The sequence below is a fragment of the Meriones unguiculatus genome, chromosome 1 (assembly GCF_030254825.1).
Source record: "Meriones unguiculatus strain TT.TT164.6M chromosome 1, Bangor_MerUng_6.1, whole genome shotgun sequence".
Classification (NCBI taxonomy): Eukaryota; Metazoa; Chordata; class Mammalia; order Rodentia; family Muridae; genus Meriones; species Meriones unguiculatus.
Genome location: NC_083349.1, coordinates 2371847 through 2395762, shown reverse-complemented (window position 1 = coordinate 2395762; position 23916 = coordinate 2371847). Strand labels below are relative to the sequence as shown.

General features: G+C 45.1%; 1 protein-coding gene and 1 long non-coding RNA gene across 4 annotated transcripts; one reads left to right on the top strand and one right to left on the bottom strand.

Moving 5' to 3' along the window:
* Positions 1-746: 746 nt before the first annotated feature.
* On the bottom strand, positions 747-20997 carry LOC110559674 (mas-related G-protein coupled receptor member A). Of its 3 annotated transcripts, XM_021655212.2 has the most exons (3): positions 20858-20997; positions 15763-15928; positions 747-7077 (listed from the first exon to the last, which is right to left on the bottom strand). In XM_021655212.2, the coding sequence occupies exons 2-3, from the start codon at positions 15870-15872 to the stop codon at positions 6093-6095; spliced, it is 1095 nt and encodes a 364-aa protein (XP_021510887.1). In that variant the 5' UTR covers positions 15873-15928; positions 20858-20997; the 3' UTR covers positions 747-6092. The 3 variants fall into 3 exon arrangements, with proteins under 3 accessions (XP_021510887.1, XP_021510888.1, XP_021510889.1); XM_021655213.2 differs by lacking the exon at positions 15763-15928 and having other exon boundaries at positions 747-7080; XM_021655214.2 differs by lacking the exon at positions 15763-15928 and having other exon boundaries at positions 748-7077.
* On the top strand, positions 6966-22259 carry LOC132652753 (uncharacterized). The gene is made up of 4 exons (XR_009590327.1): positions 6966-7096; positions 17500-17793; positions 18161-18424; positions 21624-22259. It is a non-coding gene; the product is annotated as an uncharacterized LOC132652753 (long non-coding RNA).
* The last annotated feature ends 1657 nt before the right edge of the window (positions 22260-23916 follow it).

Genomic DNA, 23916 nt, shown 5'->3' with positions numbered 1-23916 from the left:
TGGCTATGGAAGGGTTTAGGATATGGACTAGAGAGGCATTCTGCCCATGGAGAAGACAAAGAGAGTATTCTGCCTTGTAGTCATCACTACAATTCCTGCCAGTCCAGCTAGGGCAGTGATGAGCAGTAGCCTGTTTTGGACCCGGTTCTTTTTGTGGAAAGTTGGAGGGAAGGGCAGGAAACCTTCATCACTGATGGAACTTCTGTTCTTCTCCCTAGTGGTTGGATCTGTACTCAGGAGTCCTCTACTGATTCCCTTAGGGCTCTAAACAAAACACAGACATCTGCTGTAAGAATATCCAATTTTCAGTATTACCCTCTGTTACAGACACCTCTCTTTGTTTTTTTTTAAGAGGAGGAAAACAGGACTGTGGAGACTACATGGTCTATTAAGACTGAGGATTCCTGGAATGCTCATTGAAAATCAAGTCTTCATTATCCCAACAGCCTGAGCTTCCTGTTCTAATCTTCAGGTCCTCTGAATGACACGAAAATACACTAAGATTCAAATACCTGTACTTAGTGGGATAGAGCTAAGGGCACTCTCAGGCACTGGTATCAGGACAGGTAGAGAGAGGATCATGACAGCCCCCTGACTAAGACAGTTCTAGCCAAGAAGAAAAACAGTCATTTCCGTATGTATGTATGTATGTATGTATGTATGTATTTATCTATCTATTTTTTTATTAATTACACTTTATTCACTTTGTATCCCCCCATAAACCTCACCCTCCTCCCCTCCTAATCCCACCTTCCCTCCCCTTTCTTCAGGAATGCCCCTCCCAAAGTCCACTGATAGGGGAGGTTCTCCTCTCCTTCCTTCTGATCTTAGTCTATCATCAGGAGTGGCTGCATTGTCATCTTCTGTGGCCTCAGCAATACCACTCCTAGGCATATATCCAAAAGAGGCTCAAGTACAAAATAAGGACATTTGCTCAACCATGTTTGTAGCAGCTTTATTTGTAATAGCCAGAAGCTGGAAACAACCCAGATGCCCCTCAAGTGAAGAATGGATACAGAAATGTGGTACATCTACACAATGGAATATTACTCTATTTTTTAATCTATTCATTCACTTTACAGCCTGATCCCAGCCCTCTCCATCCTCTCTTTCCACTCCTACCCTCACGCCTTTCCCCATTTCTCCCTCTCCTTCTTCTCAGAGAAGGGGAGGCCTCCAAGGGGTACCAACCCACCCTGGCACCTCAAGTCACAGCAGGCCTAAGCACATCCTCTTCCCCTGAGGCCAGACAAGGCAGCCCAGCTATGAAAAAGGGGTCCAAAGTCAGGCAACAGAGTCAGAGACAGCCCCTGCTCCTGTTATTTGGGGACCCACATGATGCCCAAGCTGCACATCTGTTACATCTGTGTAAGAGGTCTATGTCCAGTTCATGCATGCTCGTTGGCAAGTGACTCAGCCTCTGTGAGCCCCGTGGGCCTTGGACAGTTCACCCTGTGGGTCTTCCTGTGGTGTCCCTGACTCCTCTGGCTTCTTCAGTCCTTTCCCCCATTTTCTGACATAACTCCCCAAGCTCAGCCCATCTGTTTTATCAGCTGCTGGATGAAGCTTCTCAGAAGACAGTTATGCTAGGCTCCTGTCTGCAAGCACAGCAGGGTATCATTAGTAGTGTCCGGGGTTGGCTCTCTCCCACAGGGTGGCTCTCAGGTTGGGCCAGTCACTGGTTTGCCATTCCCTCAGTCTCTGCTCCATCTTTATCCCTGTGACATCTTGGAGGCAGGACAATTTTTGGGTCACAGGTTTTCGTGGGTGGGTTGATGTGCCTCTCCCTTTCCTGGGAGTCCCCCCTGGCTACAGGAGGTGGCAACTTCAGGCTCCATATCCCCCACTGCTAGGAATCTCGGCTTGGGTCATCCTGACAGACTCCTGGGAGCCTCCCCTGTGCCAGAGATGCCCCCCAAACCCCACCCCCACCCCATGCTGGGGAGGATGTGGCACAAGGGCAACACTCTTCTATTGCTAGGGGGAGTGCAAACTTGCACAAGCACTGTGGAAATCAATCTGAAGGTTTCTCAGAAAGTTGGGAATATATGTACCTCAAGATCCAGCTATACTACTCCTGGGCATCCACCTAAAAGATTCTGCATCATATCCCAAGGACACTTGCTCAACTATGTTCATAGCAGCTTTATTCATAATAGCCAGAATCTGGAAACAACCTGGATGCCCCTCAACCAAAGAAAGGATAAAGAAAGTGTGGTGCATTTACACAATGGAATATTATTCTGCTCTTAAAGACAAAGAAATCATGCATTTTTCAGGCAAATGGATGGAACTAGAAAAGATCATCCTGAGTGAGGTAACCCAGGCCCAGAAAGACACACATAGTATGTACTCATAAGTGGGTATTAGACCTGTAGTATAGGATAACCTTACTACAATCCACAGACCCAAAGAAGCTAAGTAATAAAGAGGGCCCAAAAGATGCTTGAATCTCACTCAGAGGGCCAAATGGAGTACAAATCAGAAAGGGATGGAGGGGGAAGGAACAGAGTAATTGGGGGGAAATGGGAGTGGAGATAAGGGGTGGGGTAGAGTGGGGTGGAGTGGGGTGGGGTAGGCTGGTGGGAAAATCTTGCTTTCAGGCTGTGAGGAGATTGTGACCTCTTGCTAGGACAAAAGAGAGAAGAACCGAATATAGAAATGCTTTAACACACCAGGAAGGGAGACAGAAAAGGAAAACGTTATCTCTCCAGAGCTTATTTTGATGTGTGGCCCAGTTGGTCTCAATCTTTGTTCTGTGAAGAAATCAATTCATGGATGAGGAACAGCACAGTGCTAGATAATTTAGGTTAAAGGGAAAATGAAAACAGAATAAAAGGCATCAGCATATATAAACATACAGTGAGATGAAGAGATTAAATCCATCAGCTTCCTTCCTTTGTGTGAGACAGCTCTGCAAGTATTTAGAATTATTGATGGGCACCCAGATAACTGCTGTTGGCCAGGAAAATGGCTGTGAAGTGAGGATTCGCTATGGCTTTGACCACTCAGAGGCATTTAGATGCACAGTGAGCAAGATTTATGTCTGAGTGAAGCACTTCCCACGTAAAGGGGAGAGCAATAGGGGCCAGGTCGGAGCACCATCGGAGAGACATGTTGAAATGCAGCAGTCCCTGAGGAGTCCTGAGCTGTGCGCTCTAGAGAAATAGGTGACTCCACTCCCTCTCCCAGAAGAGCCCTCGAGGCCTGCTCCTCCTTGATGGACCGCTCTCTGTGAGAAGGGCTTATGTGAGAAATAGACAGTAGGCAGAGACGGATGCAAGTCCCAACAGAGAGAAACCGAGTGGAGCACAGCCCCGCTGCATGTTATTATGTGTGTTCTCCGAGGGTCCCCTCAAGATCCTACGGGGTAAGATTTAGCAAAGAGGAACTAGCTCACAGTGTGGGATCCGCAACCCCCGCGGTCCATCCTTTGTCCCTCCTCTCTACTGTGTGTTGAGGTGGATGATGAGGGGGAAAAGGACTGATAATTCCCAGGTTATATATATATATAGATGAAATAAAATGTAGCATCAACAGACTTGAGAAACAGAAAGGAAGCAAAAGCAATCACACAGCACAGAGAGCAAGAGATGTAGGTGGAAATTAGGAATAGATGACAATGGCTCCGCCTCCAAAAGCACTCAGAGCTTTGCAAATCAGAGGACACTCAGGGCAGGAAGCTGCACTGAAAGGACAAATGCCCCTTGGAGTGCAGAGAGAAGACACTCAGGGACTGCTCCCGCCAGGGCTCTCTCAGAGCTCTCACAGCTTCTGTTGACCTAAAGGGAAACCGGAGAAAAAACATTAACCTGCTGTCTCTGCTCAGAGCACTTCCTCCGTCAGACAATTGTGGAAGAATAAAACAAACACAATAGAAAGACAGAGACATTAGGACACAGAGACGCAGAGGTTGGTCTGTGTCTATTGGAAAGGTCTATTTCTGAGTCATTGAGAAAAGGCTCTTAGGAAGCTAGTGTGGGCTTTCTGTACTCCTCCTAGAATGGTTAAAATACTCTTCGGTTCCAATGTTGGCAATGATTTGCAGAAAGTTCAGTTTTCGTACACTGCCAATGGGAAAGTCACACAATAGGAAAGTACTTTTGCATTTTCTGGGAAATTAAATGTGTACTCCGTAGCCTACCCAGCATCCCACTGTGGCACATATCCCAGGAAACTGAAAACAATGTTCACTTCAGGATCTGTACAAACACTGAACTCATCCTTGTTCTTAATAGCCAGTTTGGAAACAATCCAAACACCCTCTCACTTGTGACACGGGGATCAACATATGGGATCTCATCCTAGAATTCTGCTCTGTCATTGACAACAATCAGCAGTGAATTATTGGTACCTACTACAACTTGGATGACTCCTGAGAATGTTGTACTGAGTGTGTGAGCCCATTCACATAACACTGGAAATAGTGAGATCTAAATATGGGCCTGGGGAGAGAGCTCAGTCAGTAATTTGCTTTGCAAGTGTGAAGACCTGAGTTCAGGTCCCCTAAATCCAGGTGTGATGGTTAGCATTTATCATCAGTCTGATAGACCTAGAATCAGGTCAGCCTCTGGGAAGACAGCCCGTGGAACACCAGGGTTGGGATGTCCTTGGGAGGAGGGTTGGGAGAAAAGTGTGCTGCCTTGTGGCCTGGCTGGTGCAGGGCTGACTGCCCTGTCCGATTTGACATTATTTCAGAGCTGACTCTGGCTGCTTCTGCAAATCTATGCCAATACCTGAGTGTTCAGAGCCATTATGACGTTGCTCAGAGCGCAGAGTACTATGATCAAGTGTCTGGCAGAGGCCCAGGATAGTCAAAACGTGCATGTGTGTGTGTGTGTGTGTCTCCATGAATGTGTGTGCATGTATGTGCCTTCCATGAAGAAAGTTATGGTTTATCATCACCATCAGTGCCACAGTGAATTCTTCTCTTTGCCATTTTATTGTGTCTAGACTGTTTATCCTTCCATATCTGCCATAAAAATTTTATGTGGTGGTTAAAATCATAGACTCATCAGTTTAGCTTTCAAGAGCCCAGGAAATCTTGCCCAACCCACCTCAATTGCATTGCTGCAACTATAGTGTGTAAACGAGATATTCTTCTCTTTGGACATATCCGTGTCTTATCGCGGATGGATTCAGAGTCAGTTACACCTGCATGGTGGATTTGTGTAAGGAGACCTCTTTTTCTATTCTGCTGGGAGATCCCGGGACTAGGGACAAAACAGCATCGATTTTTATGGCCAAAAATGTCATGGCAATATTGGTGCCTGACAGGCACCGTCTCCACACACAGAGAAAACATGTCACAGCAGCCTCTCCAAATGCCAGGCAGCTGTCAGTCAGGTACAGAGTGTGTGCGCATCTTGTTTATAGCCTTGGTGGAGAGGTTACATTTCTGGGTCTTTCTTAATCAGTATGGTTCTATTTAGGCCATGATTAGAGTAACGCTGAATCTCGCAGCCTGGTTCAGAAAATGGGTCCCACATTTCCTGTGGAATAAGATCAGACTGGCGGCACTGTGCGACTCTAGAACCTGCTCACATTTCCATGGATGGACACGAGCTCTGTGGTGCATGGAATCAGCCTGAAAATATAGCCTGACTGCTCCTTTTAATTTAGAGCTCACAGCACCGGCATCCCCAAGTACTCCAGCTCTCCTGCTGCTGGTGTGAGCCGGCTGGAAAGCGTGTCCTTGTTAACTGTGCATTTGTTGTAAGCCTGCGGGCTTTTAGCCGCACAACAAGTACTGTGATTTCGGAGGCATGCTTCACAGGAAACTGTGGGGCACCTCTACCACCAGGTACAAACAAGACCGTCATGGCTATTTTCATGGCAACAAAAGTTGCAAAGAAACAGCAAGAAATAGTCAGAGAAAGTCAGCATGAAAATCTCATTAATGTCAAGAAGGCTGGAGACACAGTACTTTTAAGATTAATGCTTTTACTCAGGAGAAGTAGAAGAGCTAAGTCAGTGGTACTCTGCTGAAGTTGTTGGTGAATCCCGGAGGCATCAAGGTGCAGGGACGAGTGGACAGCTGTGAAGGGCGGCAGTGCTCACTTCCCAGCAGCCTCCTGGGTCCAGGCTCTTCCTCACGGTTCTGCTCGGCTGCTTGACATCTCCACTGTGTTTTCAGCTGTCTCCGGTGTGTCCTGCAAGGCCCTCTGCAGAACCATTTTGAGGGTCTGGTGCCTTAGCTGATGCCTGAAGGTGCCCACGAAGAAGTAAATGATGGGGTTGGCACAGCTGTTAACAGCAGTCAGGACCAGTGATGCCAGATAAAGACCATAAGCAAATACACCATAATCAATCTTAATCCAGATTAGCAGGAACCAGTGAATGCCAAAGGGCAGGCCGCAGAGGAGAAAAACCAGCACGGTGAGCATGATGGTCACATACAGCCTGGTGAGCCTCATCCGAGCAGCGCCACAGAACAACCTGGCCAGCAGGGCCAGGCTGGACGTGCAGAGGACCACGAACAGGAAAATCAGGCACGCGGCAGTAGAGAAGTTTGATGCCAGACACCGCTTGTCGTTTTCGTATTTGGTATCCAAGAAGCCACAGAAATACCTGTTCAGAATGCAGGTCAACAGTGACAGGACCCAGATGGCAGCACAGGTGACGGTTGATGTGTGTTTGGGGCGGCGGCAGCGGTACCAGATGGGACACAGGACAGAGAGACAGCGCTCCGTGCTGATGGCGCTGAGCATGCTCAGGCCTGCGATGTAGGGCACCATCATGATGGTGTTAAAGCACGGGAGAAAGACAATGTTCGGATAGGAAAACTTGAGCAGAAGCAGCGTCGAGTCTATGACGTGACAGAGGAGGAAAAGGAAGTCAGCCAGGGCCAGGTTGAGGATGTAGACGGAGAAAGCGTTCCTGCGCAAGTGGAAGCCCAGGAGCCAGAAAACAATGGCGTTTCCTGTCAGCCCGACCAGTCCGGAGATGATGATGATCAAGTTTGGGATCAGGGTCCTGCTGTTGAAGCTTCCAGGCACGGTTTTGTCCATTGGGTTGGTTGTCGTGGCTGCTATTCCAGCGACTGAGGGGTTCAGGCTCAGAAACCCTGCACTCGTGCTGCTGGGAACACAAAGAGGTGAGGCCTGCTGTGTGAGTGTGCCTTTTGTTAAAGACAGTTTATTACCGCACGTTAACTGCATAAGATGATGAGTTTTATTGTGAGACTTTCAGAATGTTTACAATGTACTTTTATGATCATTAACTGTCAAGTCTAGCTTGCTGTGTAGGAATAAGGGTTCTTGGGTTTCAGGGGAGGTGGTGCAGGCTGGCAGAGGACAGGCAACCTATTAAAAAGCAGATTTGCAGTTCTTCATGTGGGTCTCCTAACAATTGGAGCAGGGCCTGTCTATGCCTTTGTCACCTGCCTTTGGGTCCCTCTCCCGTAGCTGGGCTGCCTTGTCTGGCCTCAGTGGGAGAGGATGTGTCGAGTCCTGCTGTGACTCGATGTGCCAGGGTGGGTTGGTACCTTCTCTGAGGAGAGGGGGAGAGGGAATAGGAGAGAGGGATGTGAAGGTGGGGCTGGGAGGAGGTAAGGAGGGGTCTGTGATCAGGCTATAAAGTGATTAAATAAATTAATGAAGAAAAAAAGCCGAAGCCTTGGAAGTGCCCCCTCTCCTTTGAGCACTCTTAGAATCATCGCCATGGTGTCCCGAGTGTATGTGGGTGGAGAAAAACCAGGGAAGTAACGTCCAAATTAGGTCCAAGATGGCTGTCAGTGCTGTCGGCTAAGAGACTACCCAACTTAGGGTGAGGAAAAGAAGCTACCAACATGGAACAAAATAGGAGGAAAAATCCGAATCTGGAAGCTTTCTTTTTTTGTACTTAACAGAAGCAGCCATGAGCTCAGGAATTCCCAGAGGCAGGAGGCCTCCAGGCCAAGGATTCTCTCTGGGGATGCAGACAGGTACCCAAGACAGAACGCACAGGGTCCCCCTTGTGCCCTCTGAGAGACACCAGCCACTGTGGTCCCAGTGGGCTAAAAAGTAACTGAGTGGAAACCCAGGAAATCTTTCAGTCAGGGAGCTTATAAATGTATAAAGTTAATTTTAGGGTCTGAAGTGTTTGTCTTTTGTGTAAAACCAGGAACTTAAAAAGGAACAATTATACTTAGTTTGTTGACTAATGCACGTAGGTCCGTGGAATCCTCATTTAACATGGGTGAAAAGACCCTGAGACTTAATTAGACAAAGGAACACTCTCGTCATGCCAGGTAAGACATTTGTATACTCATTCCCAATTGCCTGCAGGGCTGCTGAGAGCTTTCTCGCCTCACATCACACAATCCTCCTGTGATACTCTTCACCCCTGTAAACATGCACGTGATACTCTACATAATTACACACTCGCACCTCATGCTCTACATTAGTACACACTCCTACCATGATGTCTACATCACTGAGAGCCTAGAAATGCCTGTACAAGTGACCATGGATTGAACTCTCTAAAATCACATGGGAAAATAAATAATTCTTCACCTTTAATGGGTTGTGCCAGATATTTTGGTTCTAATAATGATAAAGTCAACTAATATAGAAAATCAGTAATGAGATTTGGACCACTGCTATGACCAAATCTGGCCATGTGGGTAGTAAGCCTTTTAAAGAGGTTTATGGGAATTGGGAAGAAATTGTTGAAGTAGGACATAGAAGTCCTAGAATGCTATAAGCAGAGCTTATTGGGAAGTTCAGAAGACCAGGTGCTAATAGATCAGAAGAGGAAAGACTGAGATTACAAGGTTTTGATGGGAACAAGTTTTTGGGAACTGGACTAGAAGAAATGAATGCCGCATCTGACAAAGAATTTGTCTACATTTTGTCAGTATCCTGAAACTGTGAGCAGGCCTGACATTGAGATAATAGGCACATTATATCAGCAGAGGATGCCTTGGAACAGCAATATTATTGAGAATGTGGCATGGGCGTTGCTGGCATCTTTGAGCCAGGTTTATAGTGAGAATATGGAGATAAAAGCAAAGCAAAAAGATTAGGGAAAATGTGTAGTTTGGCCAGAAAAGAGTCAAGTTGAAACCTGTTATCAAGGAGTACATGGTTGTTGAAGAGATTAGTACCATTAAAGGAACCACTGTGCTGGCACAGCAGTGTCTTAGTTAGTGTGTTTATTATGATAAAAACGCCAAGGCCAAAATTAACCTGGGGAGAAAAGGATTTGTTTCAAACTTCTGACTCTCAGGTCACACTTTATCACTGGTCACTGAGGGGAGTCAGGGCAGAAACTCAAGGCAGGAACTGAAGCAGAAGCCATGGGGAACCACAGTTCATTAGTTACCTACTCAAGGATTGCTCAGCCCACAGTGGGTGGGGCCCTTTCACATCAATAACTAATCAAGAAAATGCCCACAGCATGATTACCAGCCAGTCTGATGGAGGCATTTTTTCAATTCTCTCTTCCCAGGTATGGCTAGGTTTGTGTCAACTTGACAAAAAAACCAAACCAAACCAAACCAATCAAACAAGAAACACTGTGACCAATAAGTAGAAAGATTTCTGAGAGCATTTCAAGATTCTATTCATTGGTCACACTCTATTTCTTGTTCAAGGGTGCAAACTAGTACACTAATGTAAAAGACCTTCTTGGAGACAAATGAGCCCCGGGACATTAGGACTCAGTGGAAGTCCTTCCCCATGTTTATTTGCCGAGGTTCTCAGAGGCTATTGAAGCCAGGGCCCTTGGGAGCCCAGATACTGTTGGAGCTGGTATTAGATATAGCCTCATAGATATGCTCATGTGGTGCATCCAGAATACACAAGCTACTGGGCCATGGATTTTCTGCTGAAATTCTAAAGGAAAGCTAGAAAGCATGGCAGTGTGTGACAGGACTGCATTCTCTACAGGGAATCCCCAGGAGTGTGATATGTGAACTATGAAGGTAAAGCCTAAGCTGCAAAGACAATCCCAGGACTTTGGAGGTGCCATGGACACAGAATTCTGCAGAGGAAAGGCACCAACACCAAGTAGAAGCAGCTTCAGAGGGCTCCAGTGGACTCCAAATGGAAAGACCCTGGGAGCTCAGCTGTCCTAGCCTGTTGGCATTCATGCCATGATATTCATGCCCAGGATGCTGAACATGATGCTCCTCTCCCATATACTTCCACCACTGTTGTAGATATTAATATTTATTATTGATTTATCTTTTAAGATAAACCAGCTGTATACCCAAATTACCACACAGAGACTAGGATTTAATTAATCTAGAGCACAGTATAGGGCAATAATTATTCCATCCTAAACCTCTAAGCCTGCATAGTTTCCTCCCATTCAGATTTCCTACATCATACTTGCTTTTAGTCATATCTTAGGTCTGGTTCATCTCTCCTCATGGTTCCAAGACCTCTCCTGCTAATCTCTCCTCTCTGACTCCTCCCACTCCGATCCTTCTCCCCTCCAGACCAGGATGTCCCACCCTATTCTCTCCATTGCTCAGCGTTGGGGCTGGTTGTTTTATTGAAAATACAGAGAACAAATGGTGGCATGTTTATACAAACTTGAGACAGGTGATGGTTTAGAATAAGCATCACAATGCAATGTCTTTGAAACCAGATAATGGGGTAGAGAAATCAGTGTTTGAATGAACAAGGGTAAACTGTGTACATTCCACAAGAACATTATACCAACATTTCCCCTTTTAAGTCCAATAAAAGGTTCCTTTTCTTTCAATACAATAATAATTATAAAAGTTATGAAAACTATTAGGTAAGATTTCCAGTCCATGTGCATTTGGAAACTTAGGAGAAAGTATTTGTTATCCTATCTTGACAAGTTTAGAATTCTATACTTAAATTAACTTTTATCTTTATTGGTATTACCTATATGAAAACATTTTCTTAAATTCAAAACAACTTAAGCTTAATTGTGGAACTATAACTATTTGGTCTTCAACCCCACCAGAGACTTGAGAAGGAATAAAATTAGTTGCTGGAGTAAATAAGAAGTGCATGTTAGCAATCTCTAAAATAAAAAAATCAACAGAGAATTTGCTGCCTGAACAGTCACCCAAAACTCTCTATAACATTGGAGCATCATCTTCAGCCTTCTGGCCCAGTATATTTGACAGACATAACTGTGAAGCAGGAACTATTTAGGACTTTCTTACCCTATCTTGGCAGAGTTTGGCAGTTGACTTGTCCTGCATTTAAGCTTGCCCATTTTTGGCAGAATTCTGTCTGTCGTGAAACGAGGGCATTTTCTTTTTGCCCAGATGGCTCGTTTGCCATATTTGAAGCCATCTCCATACGGAGGTTCTTTGATGCTCATTATCTTCCTTGAGGCTGGGTGCTGACAAATGACCTGTCTCATTGTCAAAGAATCTTTAAAATAATAAGACATTTTAAAATGCCATATTCTGTAGGTCTCTGAGGTTTCTGAAGACTTACCTATCTTTATATAATCATATCTATCTGTTAACCCTAGGATGTATACTCCTGTGATAAATTAGACTAGTGTCCAATATGACCATGAGTTAATTAACTAACAATTAACTTGTATTACCTAATATCCTTACCTTATTTTCTCTCTGAATGAGAACATTAGCAGCTTATAGCTATCTCCCAAATGACAATAACAGTCATAGCCCCAGAAAACAACCAAAAACCTACCCAACCTCCCTTAAAGGAAATTGGATGTTGTTCCCATGAATTTTTTTCTAGCTGACTTTTTGGACACACAGAAATCCATTAGGGAGCCCAGAGGAAATTGGGGAAAATGGTTAATTAAGCAAGCATTAATATTTGTGGTCCAGTCTTTGAATGTTGAGAAATTTTAGGCTTAATAGAAGTCCTGTTTGGAACAGTCTAAAATGTTGGACCAACTGAAATTAGGAGCTTTCTTCAAAGCTCTCTTGCCAGCAGGCTTTGATGAGAAACAGCAATTGAAGCAGTTAGGGCAGGAACAGTCAGAATGTTGGAACATGCAAGGTGCTGGAACAGATGTGTCAATGTCTCAGCATGCTGGAAAGAGGATTCTGTCAGGTTTGATCCAGTGTCTCTGGTGTCTAGTCCTTTTGTTCTGCAAACATATAACCTCTCACAAGCATTATACAGCCCTAAAATTATAAATGTGTGAGATGTGCAGGATGAAACTAAACTGTACACCAATTTTATCTATGCCAATTAAAAGAATGGCATAGATAAAATTTGAGGATATTGTAACCAAGGATTTATTGGCCATGTAATATTGAGTTCTGGCTGGAGACATTTTTTATGTCTCAGTCAGTTTCAGAGTTGCTCCTATGTGAAGGGATCAGCAATTTATGTTACCTGTTCTGTTTAGTCTTCTTAATTTCTCTCTTCTTATGGGTGGCCAAGATCTTCAGGTGGTCTTTCTCTTATTAGTTTTCATGGACCCATAATTTCTCTTCTCCTGTATGAACATATGCAAAACCTCTTCCCCAGCCTAACACATTGCTTGTTCTCTGTTTTGGAATTAGGACCTTTATATGCTGTTCTAATTCAGCAGTCCTTTCTAAATTCCATTGTTTCTTAACAGGTGTGCTACTTGTCTCATTTAAACATTTAAAAATTGATAAATCATTATTTAATTTATTTTGGGGGGATATTATATTTCCCTTCTGTTTTATGACCAGCTTTTAAAAACTGTTAGATATTTTCATAATTGTTTGATCTGTAGGATTATAAATTATATCTGTAACAGGTTTCATGTCATAATGTCTAAAATATTGTTGAATTCCAATGGACATACATGCTGAAGCACCATCAGCCCCAATTTGCAAGGGCATCTCCAAAACATTCACCATTTCTAACAAATGTGTCACCTTAGGATCATGCTCTCCAGAATTTAAGGCAAAAGCCCACTGAAATTTTGAATAGGAATCTATGGCATGGGGCATGTATTTCAGTTCTCCAAACTCTGTAAAATGGAGCACACCAGCCACTGCATGACCTTGTTCCAAGACAACACTAAACAGGATCTGCATTTCTACTTTAGCATATAGACCTTTATCCAGTAATTGAACATTAAGAATACACATACAATATCCAGTCTGACCAAGTTGGCCTATAGCTGAAGACTTTCTCTCCAGCATCTCAGTGAGCTGACATTTTCCAATATCTTCAAGCCTCTGTGGACTTTTCTCATCCGGAACCACCTTTTTTGGTGTTATTGTAAGTACCAGATTGGATTGCTCTGGAGGCTCTCTATTTTGATTCAAAGATTCCCCCAACCTCTGTTCTATGGCCTTTAATTTAGCATCTATTTTCTCAGTCTCTTCTTTCTCTAAGTTTGTCTTATCCTGATCTTTCCCAAAGAGGATGTACAAAACTGAAATCATCAGTGAAAAAATTACTTATTTGCAAAGAGAAACAAACTCAAATGGTATCCAGAAGCACTGTGTCATTGTGTCTTCCTCCATTTTCAACATAGAATGTTATCTTTTTAAATCCCAAAACCTCTTTGTAAGGGCTTTACTTTCTTAGACCCAGATTCCTTTTAGACCTTACCAGTGTGACCCTGGCCATCTGTGAGGACAGAGATAAGACAGTGAGCAAGCAACGACCTTCACTCAGCGAAAAGAATGACCAGACCTTTGTCTGCACGATAGTGTTTCTTAGCAACCAACCCAGATGGCCTCAGTCCTTCTTCTGAGTAGCCCCGAACCTCTGGCCAAAAGCCTGCAGCCCTGATCTTCAAAGATGAGCTAATCACTCCTACCCCCACCTTTAATTGCAACTACATCCACACTTAGCAGGACTGGAAGACTAACCAATTATCTTACCTTATAGCTTCCTCATCCAATCCTGAATTGCCAAGACTTCAACACCTAAAAATTCCCTGCCTTGTCCTTTAAAAACCCAAGGCCTTTGTCTCCCAGGGCCACTCTTTGCTGACTAGCAGGGGTGACCCCATTGCGCGATGGTCAAAATAAACCTCTTGCGATTGCATCAATTAATCTAGTCTCCTGAGCTCCCCTCATCTACTTCCTGAAAGTTAGGCTCGTTCTGGGCTTAACACCCCCAGACTAGGATGTCCCACCCTATTCTCTCCATTGCTCAGCATTGGCTGGTTGTTTTATTGACAATACAGAGGACAAATGGAGCCATGTTTACACAAACTTGAGACAGGTGATGCTTAGAATAAGCATCACAATGCAATGTCTGGATTGAAACCAGATAGTAATGGGGTAGAGAAATCAGCATTTGAATGAACAGGGTAAATTGTTCATTCCACAAGAACATTATAGCAATATACCACCACGGTGTTCATTCTGTTCCTTCTGAAACACAGGGCCAAGCAACACTGGACTGAAGCCTCTGAAATGATGAGCCAAAATAGATAAATCTTCCACTTGCAATGTTATGTCAGGCACTAACCACAGCAATGAAAAGCAGATAATGCAGCCATTATTAATGAGTTTATCGTATCACTCGTGTGTTAGGCTTAAAACAATATAACACAAAAATTCTTGTTTTAGGTTATTTTCTTTTCTTTTTTTTTTTCAAGACAGAGTTTATCTGTGTAGCCTGGACTATCCTGGAGTAGTTTTACAGACCAGGCTGGCTTTGAACTCACAGAGATATGCCCACCTCTGCCTCCCCGAGTGCTGGGATCACAGGCGTGCACCACCATGTCCAGCTTCTAGGTTATTCCAGCGTCAATTTGTATGTCAGTTACTTTTTGGTGACAAAGGCAGTTGACAGAAGGAGTTAAAGAAAGGAAGGGTTTATTGGGTTCACTGTTGGAGAGGATGTGAGGTGGCCAGTCACAGGCATCTTAGCAGGAAGCAGGGAGGGAAGAGTGCTTTCATACTTCTTTCTGTCCAGTCTCGGGTCTCAGACAGTGGGGTGACGTTACCCACATGGAGGGTGTCTTCCCTCCGTAGCTAAACTGCTCTGGAAGTGTTCTCTCAGACATGCTCAGAGATGCATCCCCAGGCTCTGTAAATCCAGCCAAGTTGCTAATGAAGAGCACCTAACCTCCACAACCTGCCTTACTTTAATAACTGGTTTCTCTATGCTCTGTATTTCTAGGTCTTATGCTATTAATAACAGCCCCTTTTCTTCAGTTTAAACAACTTCCCCTTAGCAATTCCCATAGAGTCCGGCAAGAGGTCATGAGTTATGTTCGTCCTGTTTATCCTGGAAAGTTTTCTATTTCTGCATCACTAATGAGTGACAGATATGCATGTCATGCTATTCTTGTTCTCCAGTTATTGTTTACTACAGCAACTTAAACGCCTTATTCTGTGTTCTGACCTATAGGGATTCTGCTAAGAAGTTCACGGATGGTTTAATTGGGATTTCTTCATTTTTAATTCGCTAAAAAAATCTTGATGCTCGCTGTGTTTGTTGATGGTTGATTATCAATCATACTTTGGTAATCCCTTCTTTGTACTGAAACTCACTGGAGACCTTTGTACTTTTTGTACACTGATATCTCCTATTTTCCTGACAAGGGAGATTTACCTATCATTTCATTAAATATGTTTCTGGCTTTTTTTTTTTTTTTGAGACTGACTCACTGTGTAGCCCAGGTTGGCCTTGAGCTCATGATCTTTCTGTCTCAGTCTCCCAAACGGTGATTATTTTACATGTCACCACACTTTGTCATCTTTCTTTTTAAAATTTTATGTTTATTTTTAATTCTGAATATGCATGTGTGTCTGTGTGGGGCATGTGCACATGAGTATGTTTCTTCTGGAGGCCAGGAGAGGGTGGTGGATCACTGGATCCTGAGTGTAGTCATTTTCAGCCGCCGACGTAGGAAACCGACCTTGCAGAAACAGCGTGCACTCGTAATGGCTGGGCCATCTCTCTTGTTACGTGCTGGGCCATCTCTCTTGTTACGTGCTGGGCCATCTCTCTTGTTACATGCTGGGCCATTTCTCTTGTTACGCGCTCAGTGGGTGTCTTGATGACTCACAACAGCTCCCTACACCCTAGTAAAGATTACAGTGAGTTTTCAGAAGTTTTTAAGTGTGGATTTAGGCACATGCCCTAACATGGAGCTGCATCCAGTCCCTAGCAAGGATCTTTAAACAATGATTCTTCTGATCGAGGCTGTGCTTCTACGTTTAGAATGTCCTTTCCAGCTTGCTCAGTCAGATCTTGCATTTTAAAGACCTTCTTTCCGTGGTTAAACAGGTTCCTGGGCATTCTTGGTGGACGTGGCAGGGGCCTGATTCTGCCCTTTCTACACAGCCCAGCACATAGCAGTACCACCGACTTGTGTGTTGATTTTGTACTTTGCCGAGTTCGTTCATTAGCATAGATTTGTTAAAGCTGTTGATGTAAGATCTTATTTGGGCTTTCTCACTCCTAATCAACATATATATTATTAATTAATATGTGTGTGTGTGTGTGTGTGTGTGTGTGTGTGCAGAAATTTGTCTGTTGTTTTCTCAGTTGCCCGGGAGCTTAGTTTTAAGAGAGTGTCTCACTGAACGCAGAGCTCACCGATTTGGTCAGACTAATTGGCCAGCAGCCCCCGAGGCCTCTCCTGTCTCTGCCTTCTTAGTGCTAGCATTACCGGCGCATGCCACAGGCGGCTTTTATGTGAGATGCCAGGAAGTGCTTGCGTGGGAAGCACCTGAGCAGTCTTCCCAGAACCTCTTTTCCTTAATTTGTTCCCTGGGGAAGGTCACGGTCTCTGAGTTTTCGGTGCTGAGGACTGAACTGAGGTTTGTGAACACTAACCACACGAGCTACCGTCAGGTCTCCCTGGGACCTCTTGAGCCTGTTGGCAAGCACACCATCCTCTCGTTCAAGGAATGGGTTACAGATTTAGCGTCCACAGTCTGACTTTGTGCCCCCAGAGAGTCTAAGAAGCTTGCTCATTTTTACTCTGAGCTCCCAAACCTGAGGTTTGCGGTGAGCTTACGCTTGGGCGTGTTGTCACAGTTTCACCACTAGAGGGCGTCCCAAGCCCAACTCTGTACTCAGTACACAGGTTGAGTTAGTCTTCAAGAGGAACTAGAGCAAGGCATGAAGCAAGAAGGGATTTATTTACAGAAGTTCTGGGTTAGACATGGGCACCTCGTCTGCTCACCAACATGTGCTCAGACACTGCAGCATTCTTTCTAGCTCTGTGTAGCCCCGCAGAGTAGCCAGCTTTCACGCAATGGTTGGGTGTCTGTTTCCCTTTTCTTTGCCTAGTCAGTCTCTGTACTGTCTGGGATTGGGAGACGGGTGCAGTGGTGGCACTGTGTAGGAAACACGGAGATTCTCAAGCCCACAGAGACATGCCGCGCTTGGGAAGAACAAGATCTTTCTGTTACAGGCTTCCTTTTGTGGTGGATTCATGGTTAAATATAGCATACTCAGGGAAAGGCGATGCAGGCCAGGATAGACCCCAGCTACCTGCGAGCGGCCACTTTTCTTCCCATCTGGTATGGGAATAGGTCCAGAGGCGTCACAGTGGTCTCTGCCCTGGGAGCAGAGCTCTGGACAGCTCTGGTCAGCACCAGGTTTTTCTGGCTCACCCTGAGGATCCTCTTTGTCTTCTGTCCAGGGGCTGGGACTTTAGTCCGGTGTGCCATCCGAGGTTGGGAGTCAGAAGGTGGCTTATGCCGACGTCACTTACACCAGAGCTAATGGATGAAAGAACCCGCGCTTTCTCCGGGTCCGCCAGAGCACAGACTAAGGCTGAGGATGATGGAAGAGAAACCCAAACCCATTTCTGCTGGGGACAGTCTCTGTGGCGTGCCCGCCGGCTTAGAGAATTGGCATGAAAACGTAGGCCGTTGGATGAGGTGTGTTGGCTCTGCCGAGTGGTGGATCTCACTGCAGTGGATCTGATATTACGGTAACGCAAAGTCACGTGTTCACTTTCCTGCCCGGTCTCCCGGTGGGCGGAGTCTTCTTTCATGACGTAGTGGGGTAGAGGTGGTGGAGACAGACACTAACCCCGGGCTCAGTTCTTGGGCACCTGCCTGGGGAAGGGGGCTGTGGGGCTCTGCCTGGCGCCAGGAGTCATAATAAAACACCTGATGCAAGATTTTACATCTACGATCTGGGCTGAGCTTACTTTGCTTTGTGGAAACAGCAGGCATTTTTCACCACTTCGCAGCACGTGGTGTGTGGGGAGCAGTGACGCAGGCGGCTTTCCCCTTTCTGCTTCTAAGTTGTCTTTAAAAATATGCTAACACCAGGCACTCTCCTCCCTTGCCTAGCTTTCTCCTCTCTGTGAAGATGCTCTGCTGAATGAATAGATGTTCCAGAATGAGGACAGATGGGGAGGACAGTGACTTATCCAGGATTTTCCTGCATTTCCACTGATCAAGTGCTTTGCTTCCCGGAGAAGCGAGTTGTACGGAGAGGCAGGAAGGATAACGCTGAACAGTAGACCAAGACGAGAAGAAACCCAGAAACACTGCGCTTTAAACTCATGGAAGAAACAACAGACCTGACATAGAATGATACGCCAAGGAGTACAGGTGGGACACTCTTCTCTCTACCCGACTGAGGCTCATCAAAGCAGATGGCAAAGCCGCTTCTCTGCAGAAATAGGGTTTAAGACTGTATCTGCAGCGGGTGGTGGCGGTGCATGCCTTTAATCCAGCACCTGAGAGGCAGAGGATCTCTGTGACTTCAAGGCCAGCCTGGTCTGTCTGTAGACTCTGGTGAGTTGCAGGACAGTCTACAATTTCAAAGAACTCTGGGCCATGATTAAGAGATCAAACCCAAGAATCTAACAGCTCAACCCACCTACAAAGCAAAACTCATCAAAATTACATTTGAAATTCTAAAATGCAGAAACATGTGGTCTTGCAGCCATGTGCTTGGTAAGAAGACATGTAAGAAGGTTCTGGATGGTGCTTATGGCAGAGAAGATTTCTGTGTGTAACAATATTATTCTCCCAGAGTGCTGATGTCAGTACCCTGCTCGTACCAAGAGACATGTTATCCAGACAAAGTGCTAACAAATACACTTTAGAGTTGAACTAAGAACCACAGAGCAAAGAGACTTCCAGCCGGAGAATATTCCATGCCTCAGCTGTGGAGTACACTTTCTTCCCAACACACAATGGAAATTTCTCTAAGAGAGCCCATATTTTAGGCGACCCATAAAATCTCAGCAATATGATTACTTAGTCAAGACTTTGTGAACGACAGTATCAGTTGACATACCAACGTGGATGGGGGAAAGCTCACAAGACTCCACCCTGTATGAAGAGCTACAGACAATCAGAGGCTCTTAAAGGGGGCGAATCATCTTTCTTCAGGGATGATAGATTATCCAGTCCCAAGTCATCAGCCTTAAACACATACAAGCAACACTAAGTGATCTCAGTATGTTGTATGTGTGTGTGTGTATATATATATATACATGTATGCATGTAGGTTGTATGTGTATGTATATACATGAATGCATGCATACATATGTATGTGTAACAGTCAAATTAAAGAAGAGGTTATGGATTTTATGGAGGAGCACATGGGAGGAAGACACAGGTGCCTGCCCTGCCCTCGCTGTTGTTGGTGGTTAGCTGTTAAGTGGAATTGTGAGCGAAACGAATGTTTTCCTTCCCAGGCTGCTTTTGGTGTTTCATTGCAGCAACGGTGACCCTAATGAAGACATAGGGAAGCCTTGGAGCAAGCTGGCAGGCCCGACTGGCTGGAGCTGCCTAGCTCTGGGTTTACCCAGAGATCCTTGCTCAATAAATAAAGTGGAGGGGGTGATCAAGGAAGACACCTTATTTCTAATTCTGATCTTGACACACATGTGTGTGAGCCAGAAATTATTTCAGATTGAGGGAAATTGAAGGAATTGGAGAATGACAAAACAAAAACAAAAACAAAAAACAACAAAAAAACCCCCCCAAAACCAACCAACCAACCAACAACAACAACAACAACAACAACAAAACCAAACCAAAACCAAACAGATGAAAGCAGAATGGGATCATTTAGGGGATGGTGGAGAACAGCAAGAGGAGGGAGGAAAAGAAAGGGTGATGAAGGCACTATGTTTACATATGAAATGTCATTAACAAAACCCATTATTTTGTATAATTAATATATGCTGATGGTTGGTGTCTCACTGAGGCTCTGGGGATGTGGGTGCTTGTTCAGTCGCTCTGCTCCTCCCAGATCTTAATCAATTTCTTGCTTTCATACCCTTGAATCTCACCGACAGTTTTAAGGAGGGTTAGGCTGCCCTGGATTCCCTGCCACTTCTCTCCTGGTTTAATAACGCGTTGTGGCTTTGTTGGTGTTGTTTGGAGGATTCTTAATTTCTTGAGATTTTTAAAGCTATGACTTTTCCCCCACAATGTTTGAGCATCTGTGGAGAGAGTCATGTCTTGTTCACTCTTCATCTTCTTTGGCAGTGGCAGACAGCTCCCCCTAGTGTCTAATCTTTGTCACTGAACGGGAAGCTGCTGCTGGCCCTGAGCACTGAGAGCTTTCAGTTTCTTCAGATAACTGGGCTATTCCCTTTGCTCTGGATTTGGGTAGGGCAGCCGACTGGCCTCTGTTGTTTGGTAAGACCACTGGCTGACATCTGCAACCAGGCTGAGCAAGAAGATGTGCGTGGAAGTTGCTTCAGGTCTGGGGGAACAGTAGGTGTATTCTCTGGTCATAAGGCTCTATGATTTGAGCTCATCTGTTGAGCAGGTAATCGGCAAGAGCTTTAGTGGCAAAGAGATCAGGATGGAGTCTAATGAATACTGATTAGCAGCTTCTGACCACTCACTGTCCAGTCTGCCTGCATCAAACTCACCAAAAGGGAGCTGAACCTTCCTCATCTTTTACTCTCGCGCTCCTCATGGCTACTTGAATATCTGCCCCAGTATGGAGTTATGTGGATATAGACACAGAAAAGATACAACAATAGATCTGGAAATAAGATGTAGATAGACTCTTACCTTTCCCCCATTCTTCTTGCTGGATGGAGCAAGCTGACTTTTGTAGAAGGAAAGACAGTCAGTAAGGACACTTGTCTGCCCTGGAGAAGTGCATTAAAAGCTGGAAGGAAGTAAAGTTTATCAATGCAGACGGCCCTGTGGTTTTCTGGCCACAGTCCTGTTGACAAATAGGAGTGTAGGACCTGTTACGTCATGTTCCCCCTGAGACGTTTCTCAATCTCTCAACTTCTGCTCATCACAACCCCACTGCGTGCTCCTTCCTGTGAGTGATTGTCATTTTGGAGTTTCCTGCCACCCAGACAAGGATACCGAGCTGTGCTGGCAAGTGTTCAGTTAGGATGGAGCAGAGTCTCTCTAGCTGTGGCTTCACCCCCGACCCGCCGTCGCCTTCTCTCTCTTAAAGCAGCGATGCTGGCACATTTTCAGTTTCTTCCAAATGGCAGAGAAATGCATCAAATGAAAGGTCTTATGAAACGTTGTTCTTTGGAATAAAGTGCTTGTTAAAGTCTTTATGCCTAAATGTTTTATTAGCTGAGGGATAGTTTTGATCAGTAAACATTCATTCTTTTTTTAAGAATTTGCCTGTGTTAGAAATTACATAATCCAACTCCACAAGACGTAAAAATGTTGTTACGCATACTAGACGTACTGAGGAGTGACTGACTGTTTATTTATGATGGGATTGCATGCACTCCAAGATGGCCCTGAACTTGCTATACACCTGAGGCTGACGCTGAGCTTCTCATTTTCTTGTCTTTTCTTCCAGTGTGGGCATTACAGGCATGTGCCAACACAGCTGATTGTATGTGATGCTGAGGGTCAATCCCGGGGATTCCTGCGTGCCAGGAAAGCACAGCTGAGACACAGCCCCATCCCCAGCCCAGGAGTGAGAGATCCAAACAGACAATCTGTGTCTAGGAAGTTAGCAGCAGTGAATGGAGCAAGGGCACCAAGAGTGTGTGCGAAGTCTTGGTTCAACAACGCGTGGAGCGTGAATGCAGCAGGCGTGGAAGCGAGACATCATGGCAAGGGCTGGTGTGGATGTGGGAAGGTCACTGGAGCAGGGGCTCTCGGGAAAACTGCTCTACAGAAGAGGTGATGTGGAAATGGCGACTTCGGAAGTCCTGCTCATGTGGAGGATGACTACACACAGAACTGATGACTGCACGGAGTGACTGACAGCAGAGAAACTGATCATCTGTGTTAATATGTTGGTTACTGTAAATGAGGGCTGGTGCTTAAAAGCCTGTAAACCAGACAGGCCACAAGATAGTAGAGCAGACACTTACACACCCACTATGACATTCAGAATGTAATCATCATCTTCTTGTTTGTTTGCTTCTTCTTCTTCTTTTTTTTTTCACCAATTTTTAAAAAAAATAAAAATAAAAAATGCTGCACATCTAACTAATAGCCCAACTGTGTATCACCTTTCTCTCTGTGATGTTTCAGAGTTGAAATTTGTTTGTCTTATTCATAGTATGTGCTACAGTTATGTTAGAAAAACAAGTTTTTGTTTTTTAGTAACAGTGATATAGTATTTATGTATTTATTTTTATTTATTCACTTTACATCTCAATCGTAGCCCCCTCCTTCCTTTCCTGTTGGTCCCTCCTTCCTACTCTCTTCCCTGTATCCCCCTCCCCTATCCCTATGAAAAAGGGAGCCCTCCCACCTACCCTTTCCAGCACATTAGGTTGTATGAGGACTGAGTGCATCCTGTACCACAGTGGCCTGGCAAGTCAGCCCTACAGGGGCAAGTGATCAAAAGCATGCAAGTGAGTCCTTGTCAGAGACAGCCCCTGCTCCTCTTACTAGGGGAGCTGTCCATCATGTACATATGTGCAGGGGGCCTAGGTCAAGTTCAAACACAGTCTTTGGTTGGTGTTTCAGTCTCTGCAAGCCCTGTCTGCAAGCACAGCAGAGTGTCATTAGTAGTGTTAGGGGCTGCCTCTCTCTCGCGGCGTGGCCAGGCAGTGGTTGGGCATTCCTTCAGTCTCTGCTCTATCTTTATTCCTGTACATCTTGTAGGCAGGGTAAATTTTGGATTGAAGTTTCTGTGGTGGTTGGTGTTCTCTCTCTACTTGGAGTCCTATATGGTTATAGGGTGGCCTTTTCATTTCCCATGTCCCTTGCTAGTTCTACTAGAGTTAACCCCCATATTCTCCCAGAAGCCTCCTCTATTGTAGGTCTCCAGCCTGTCTCAGAGATGCCCCAGGCCATGGTTTCTCTTCTCTCTGCATGCCCTCTGTCCTCCTTCCCTGCTCCCCACATTAGATCTACACCCTCCTTTCCCTCAACATTCCCTCTCCTATCCTGTTCCTTCTTTTCAAGCACTTCCTCAGTCTTTTCTAAGAAAAATAAGTTTTATCAAAAAAGCTTGCTACTATAAAAACACTGGAAATGAATTGTATCATGACTTACAGAATTTAGTAACACAGTTGCTAAGACACCTTCAGCATTCAAATACAAAAGTCACAGTGTAATTTTGTATGATTTAGTTTAAAGATGACTGGTTCACCTCTTTCATTTTGGGGTTACTCAACAGGTCTCTTCATCGTAGGAAACACTTTAAGGAAACTGTGTAACTGACGCAATCATAAGCACCTAGGTTTCACAATATGCTGAACCGATGGCATCACATCATGACACCGTGCCTGGGTCTGGACTTACAGCCTCGTTCCAGCGTTTCCTGGTATCTGGTGGGTGTCTTAAAGGCCAGCTCTTCTATAACATCTGGACACATGCTGGATAGTTGTTTTGTCTATTTGAATAACCTGGATGTCGCTGGGCAGAGGGGATCTCAGCTGAGCCTTTGCCGTCATCAGCTTGTCTTGTGGGCACGTCTTTGGGGGAGTTTTCTTAATGAGTGACAGCACGTGAGGGCCTAGCCCATGGTGGGTAGTACCAGCCGTGGGCACGCAGGCTGGGCTGTATGCGAGGACAAGCTGAGCAAGCATGGAGAGCAGGCCAGTGAGCAGTGTTCCTCCATCGTCTCTGCTTCGCTTCCTCGCCCCAGGTAGCGACTCCTGCTTGAGCTCCTGCCTTGACTTCCCCTG

What these genes read in the sequence shown, in the direction of transcription:
- LOC110559674 (XM_021655212.2), bottom strand. Translation starts at nt 15,872, where the DNA reads ATGGCCCAGCATGTAACAAGAGAGATGGCCCAGCACGTAACAAGAGAG. An exon ending in GTGCACGCTGTTTCTGCAAG is followed by an intron (nt 7,078 to 15,762) that starts GTCGGTTTCCTA and finishes TGTTCCCAGCAG; the next exon opens with CACGAGTGCAGGGTTTCTGA.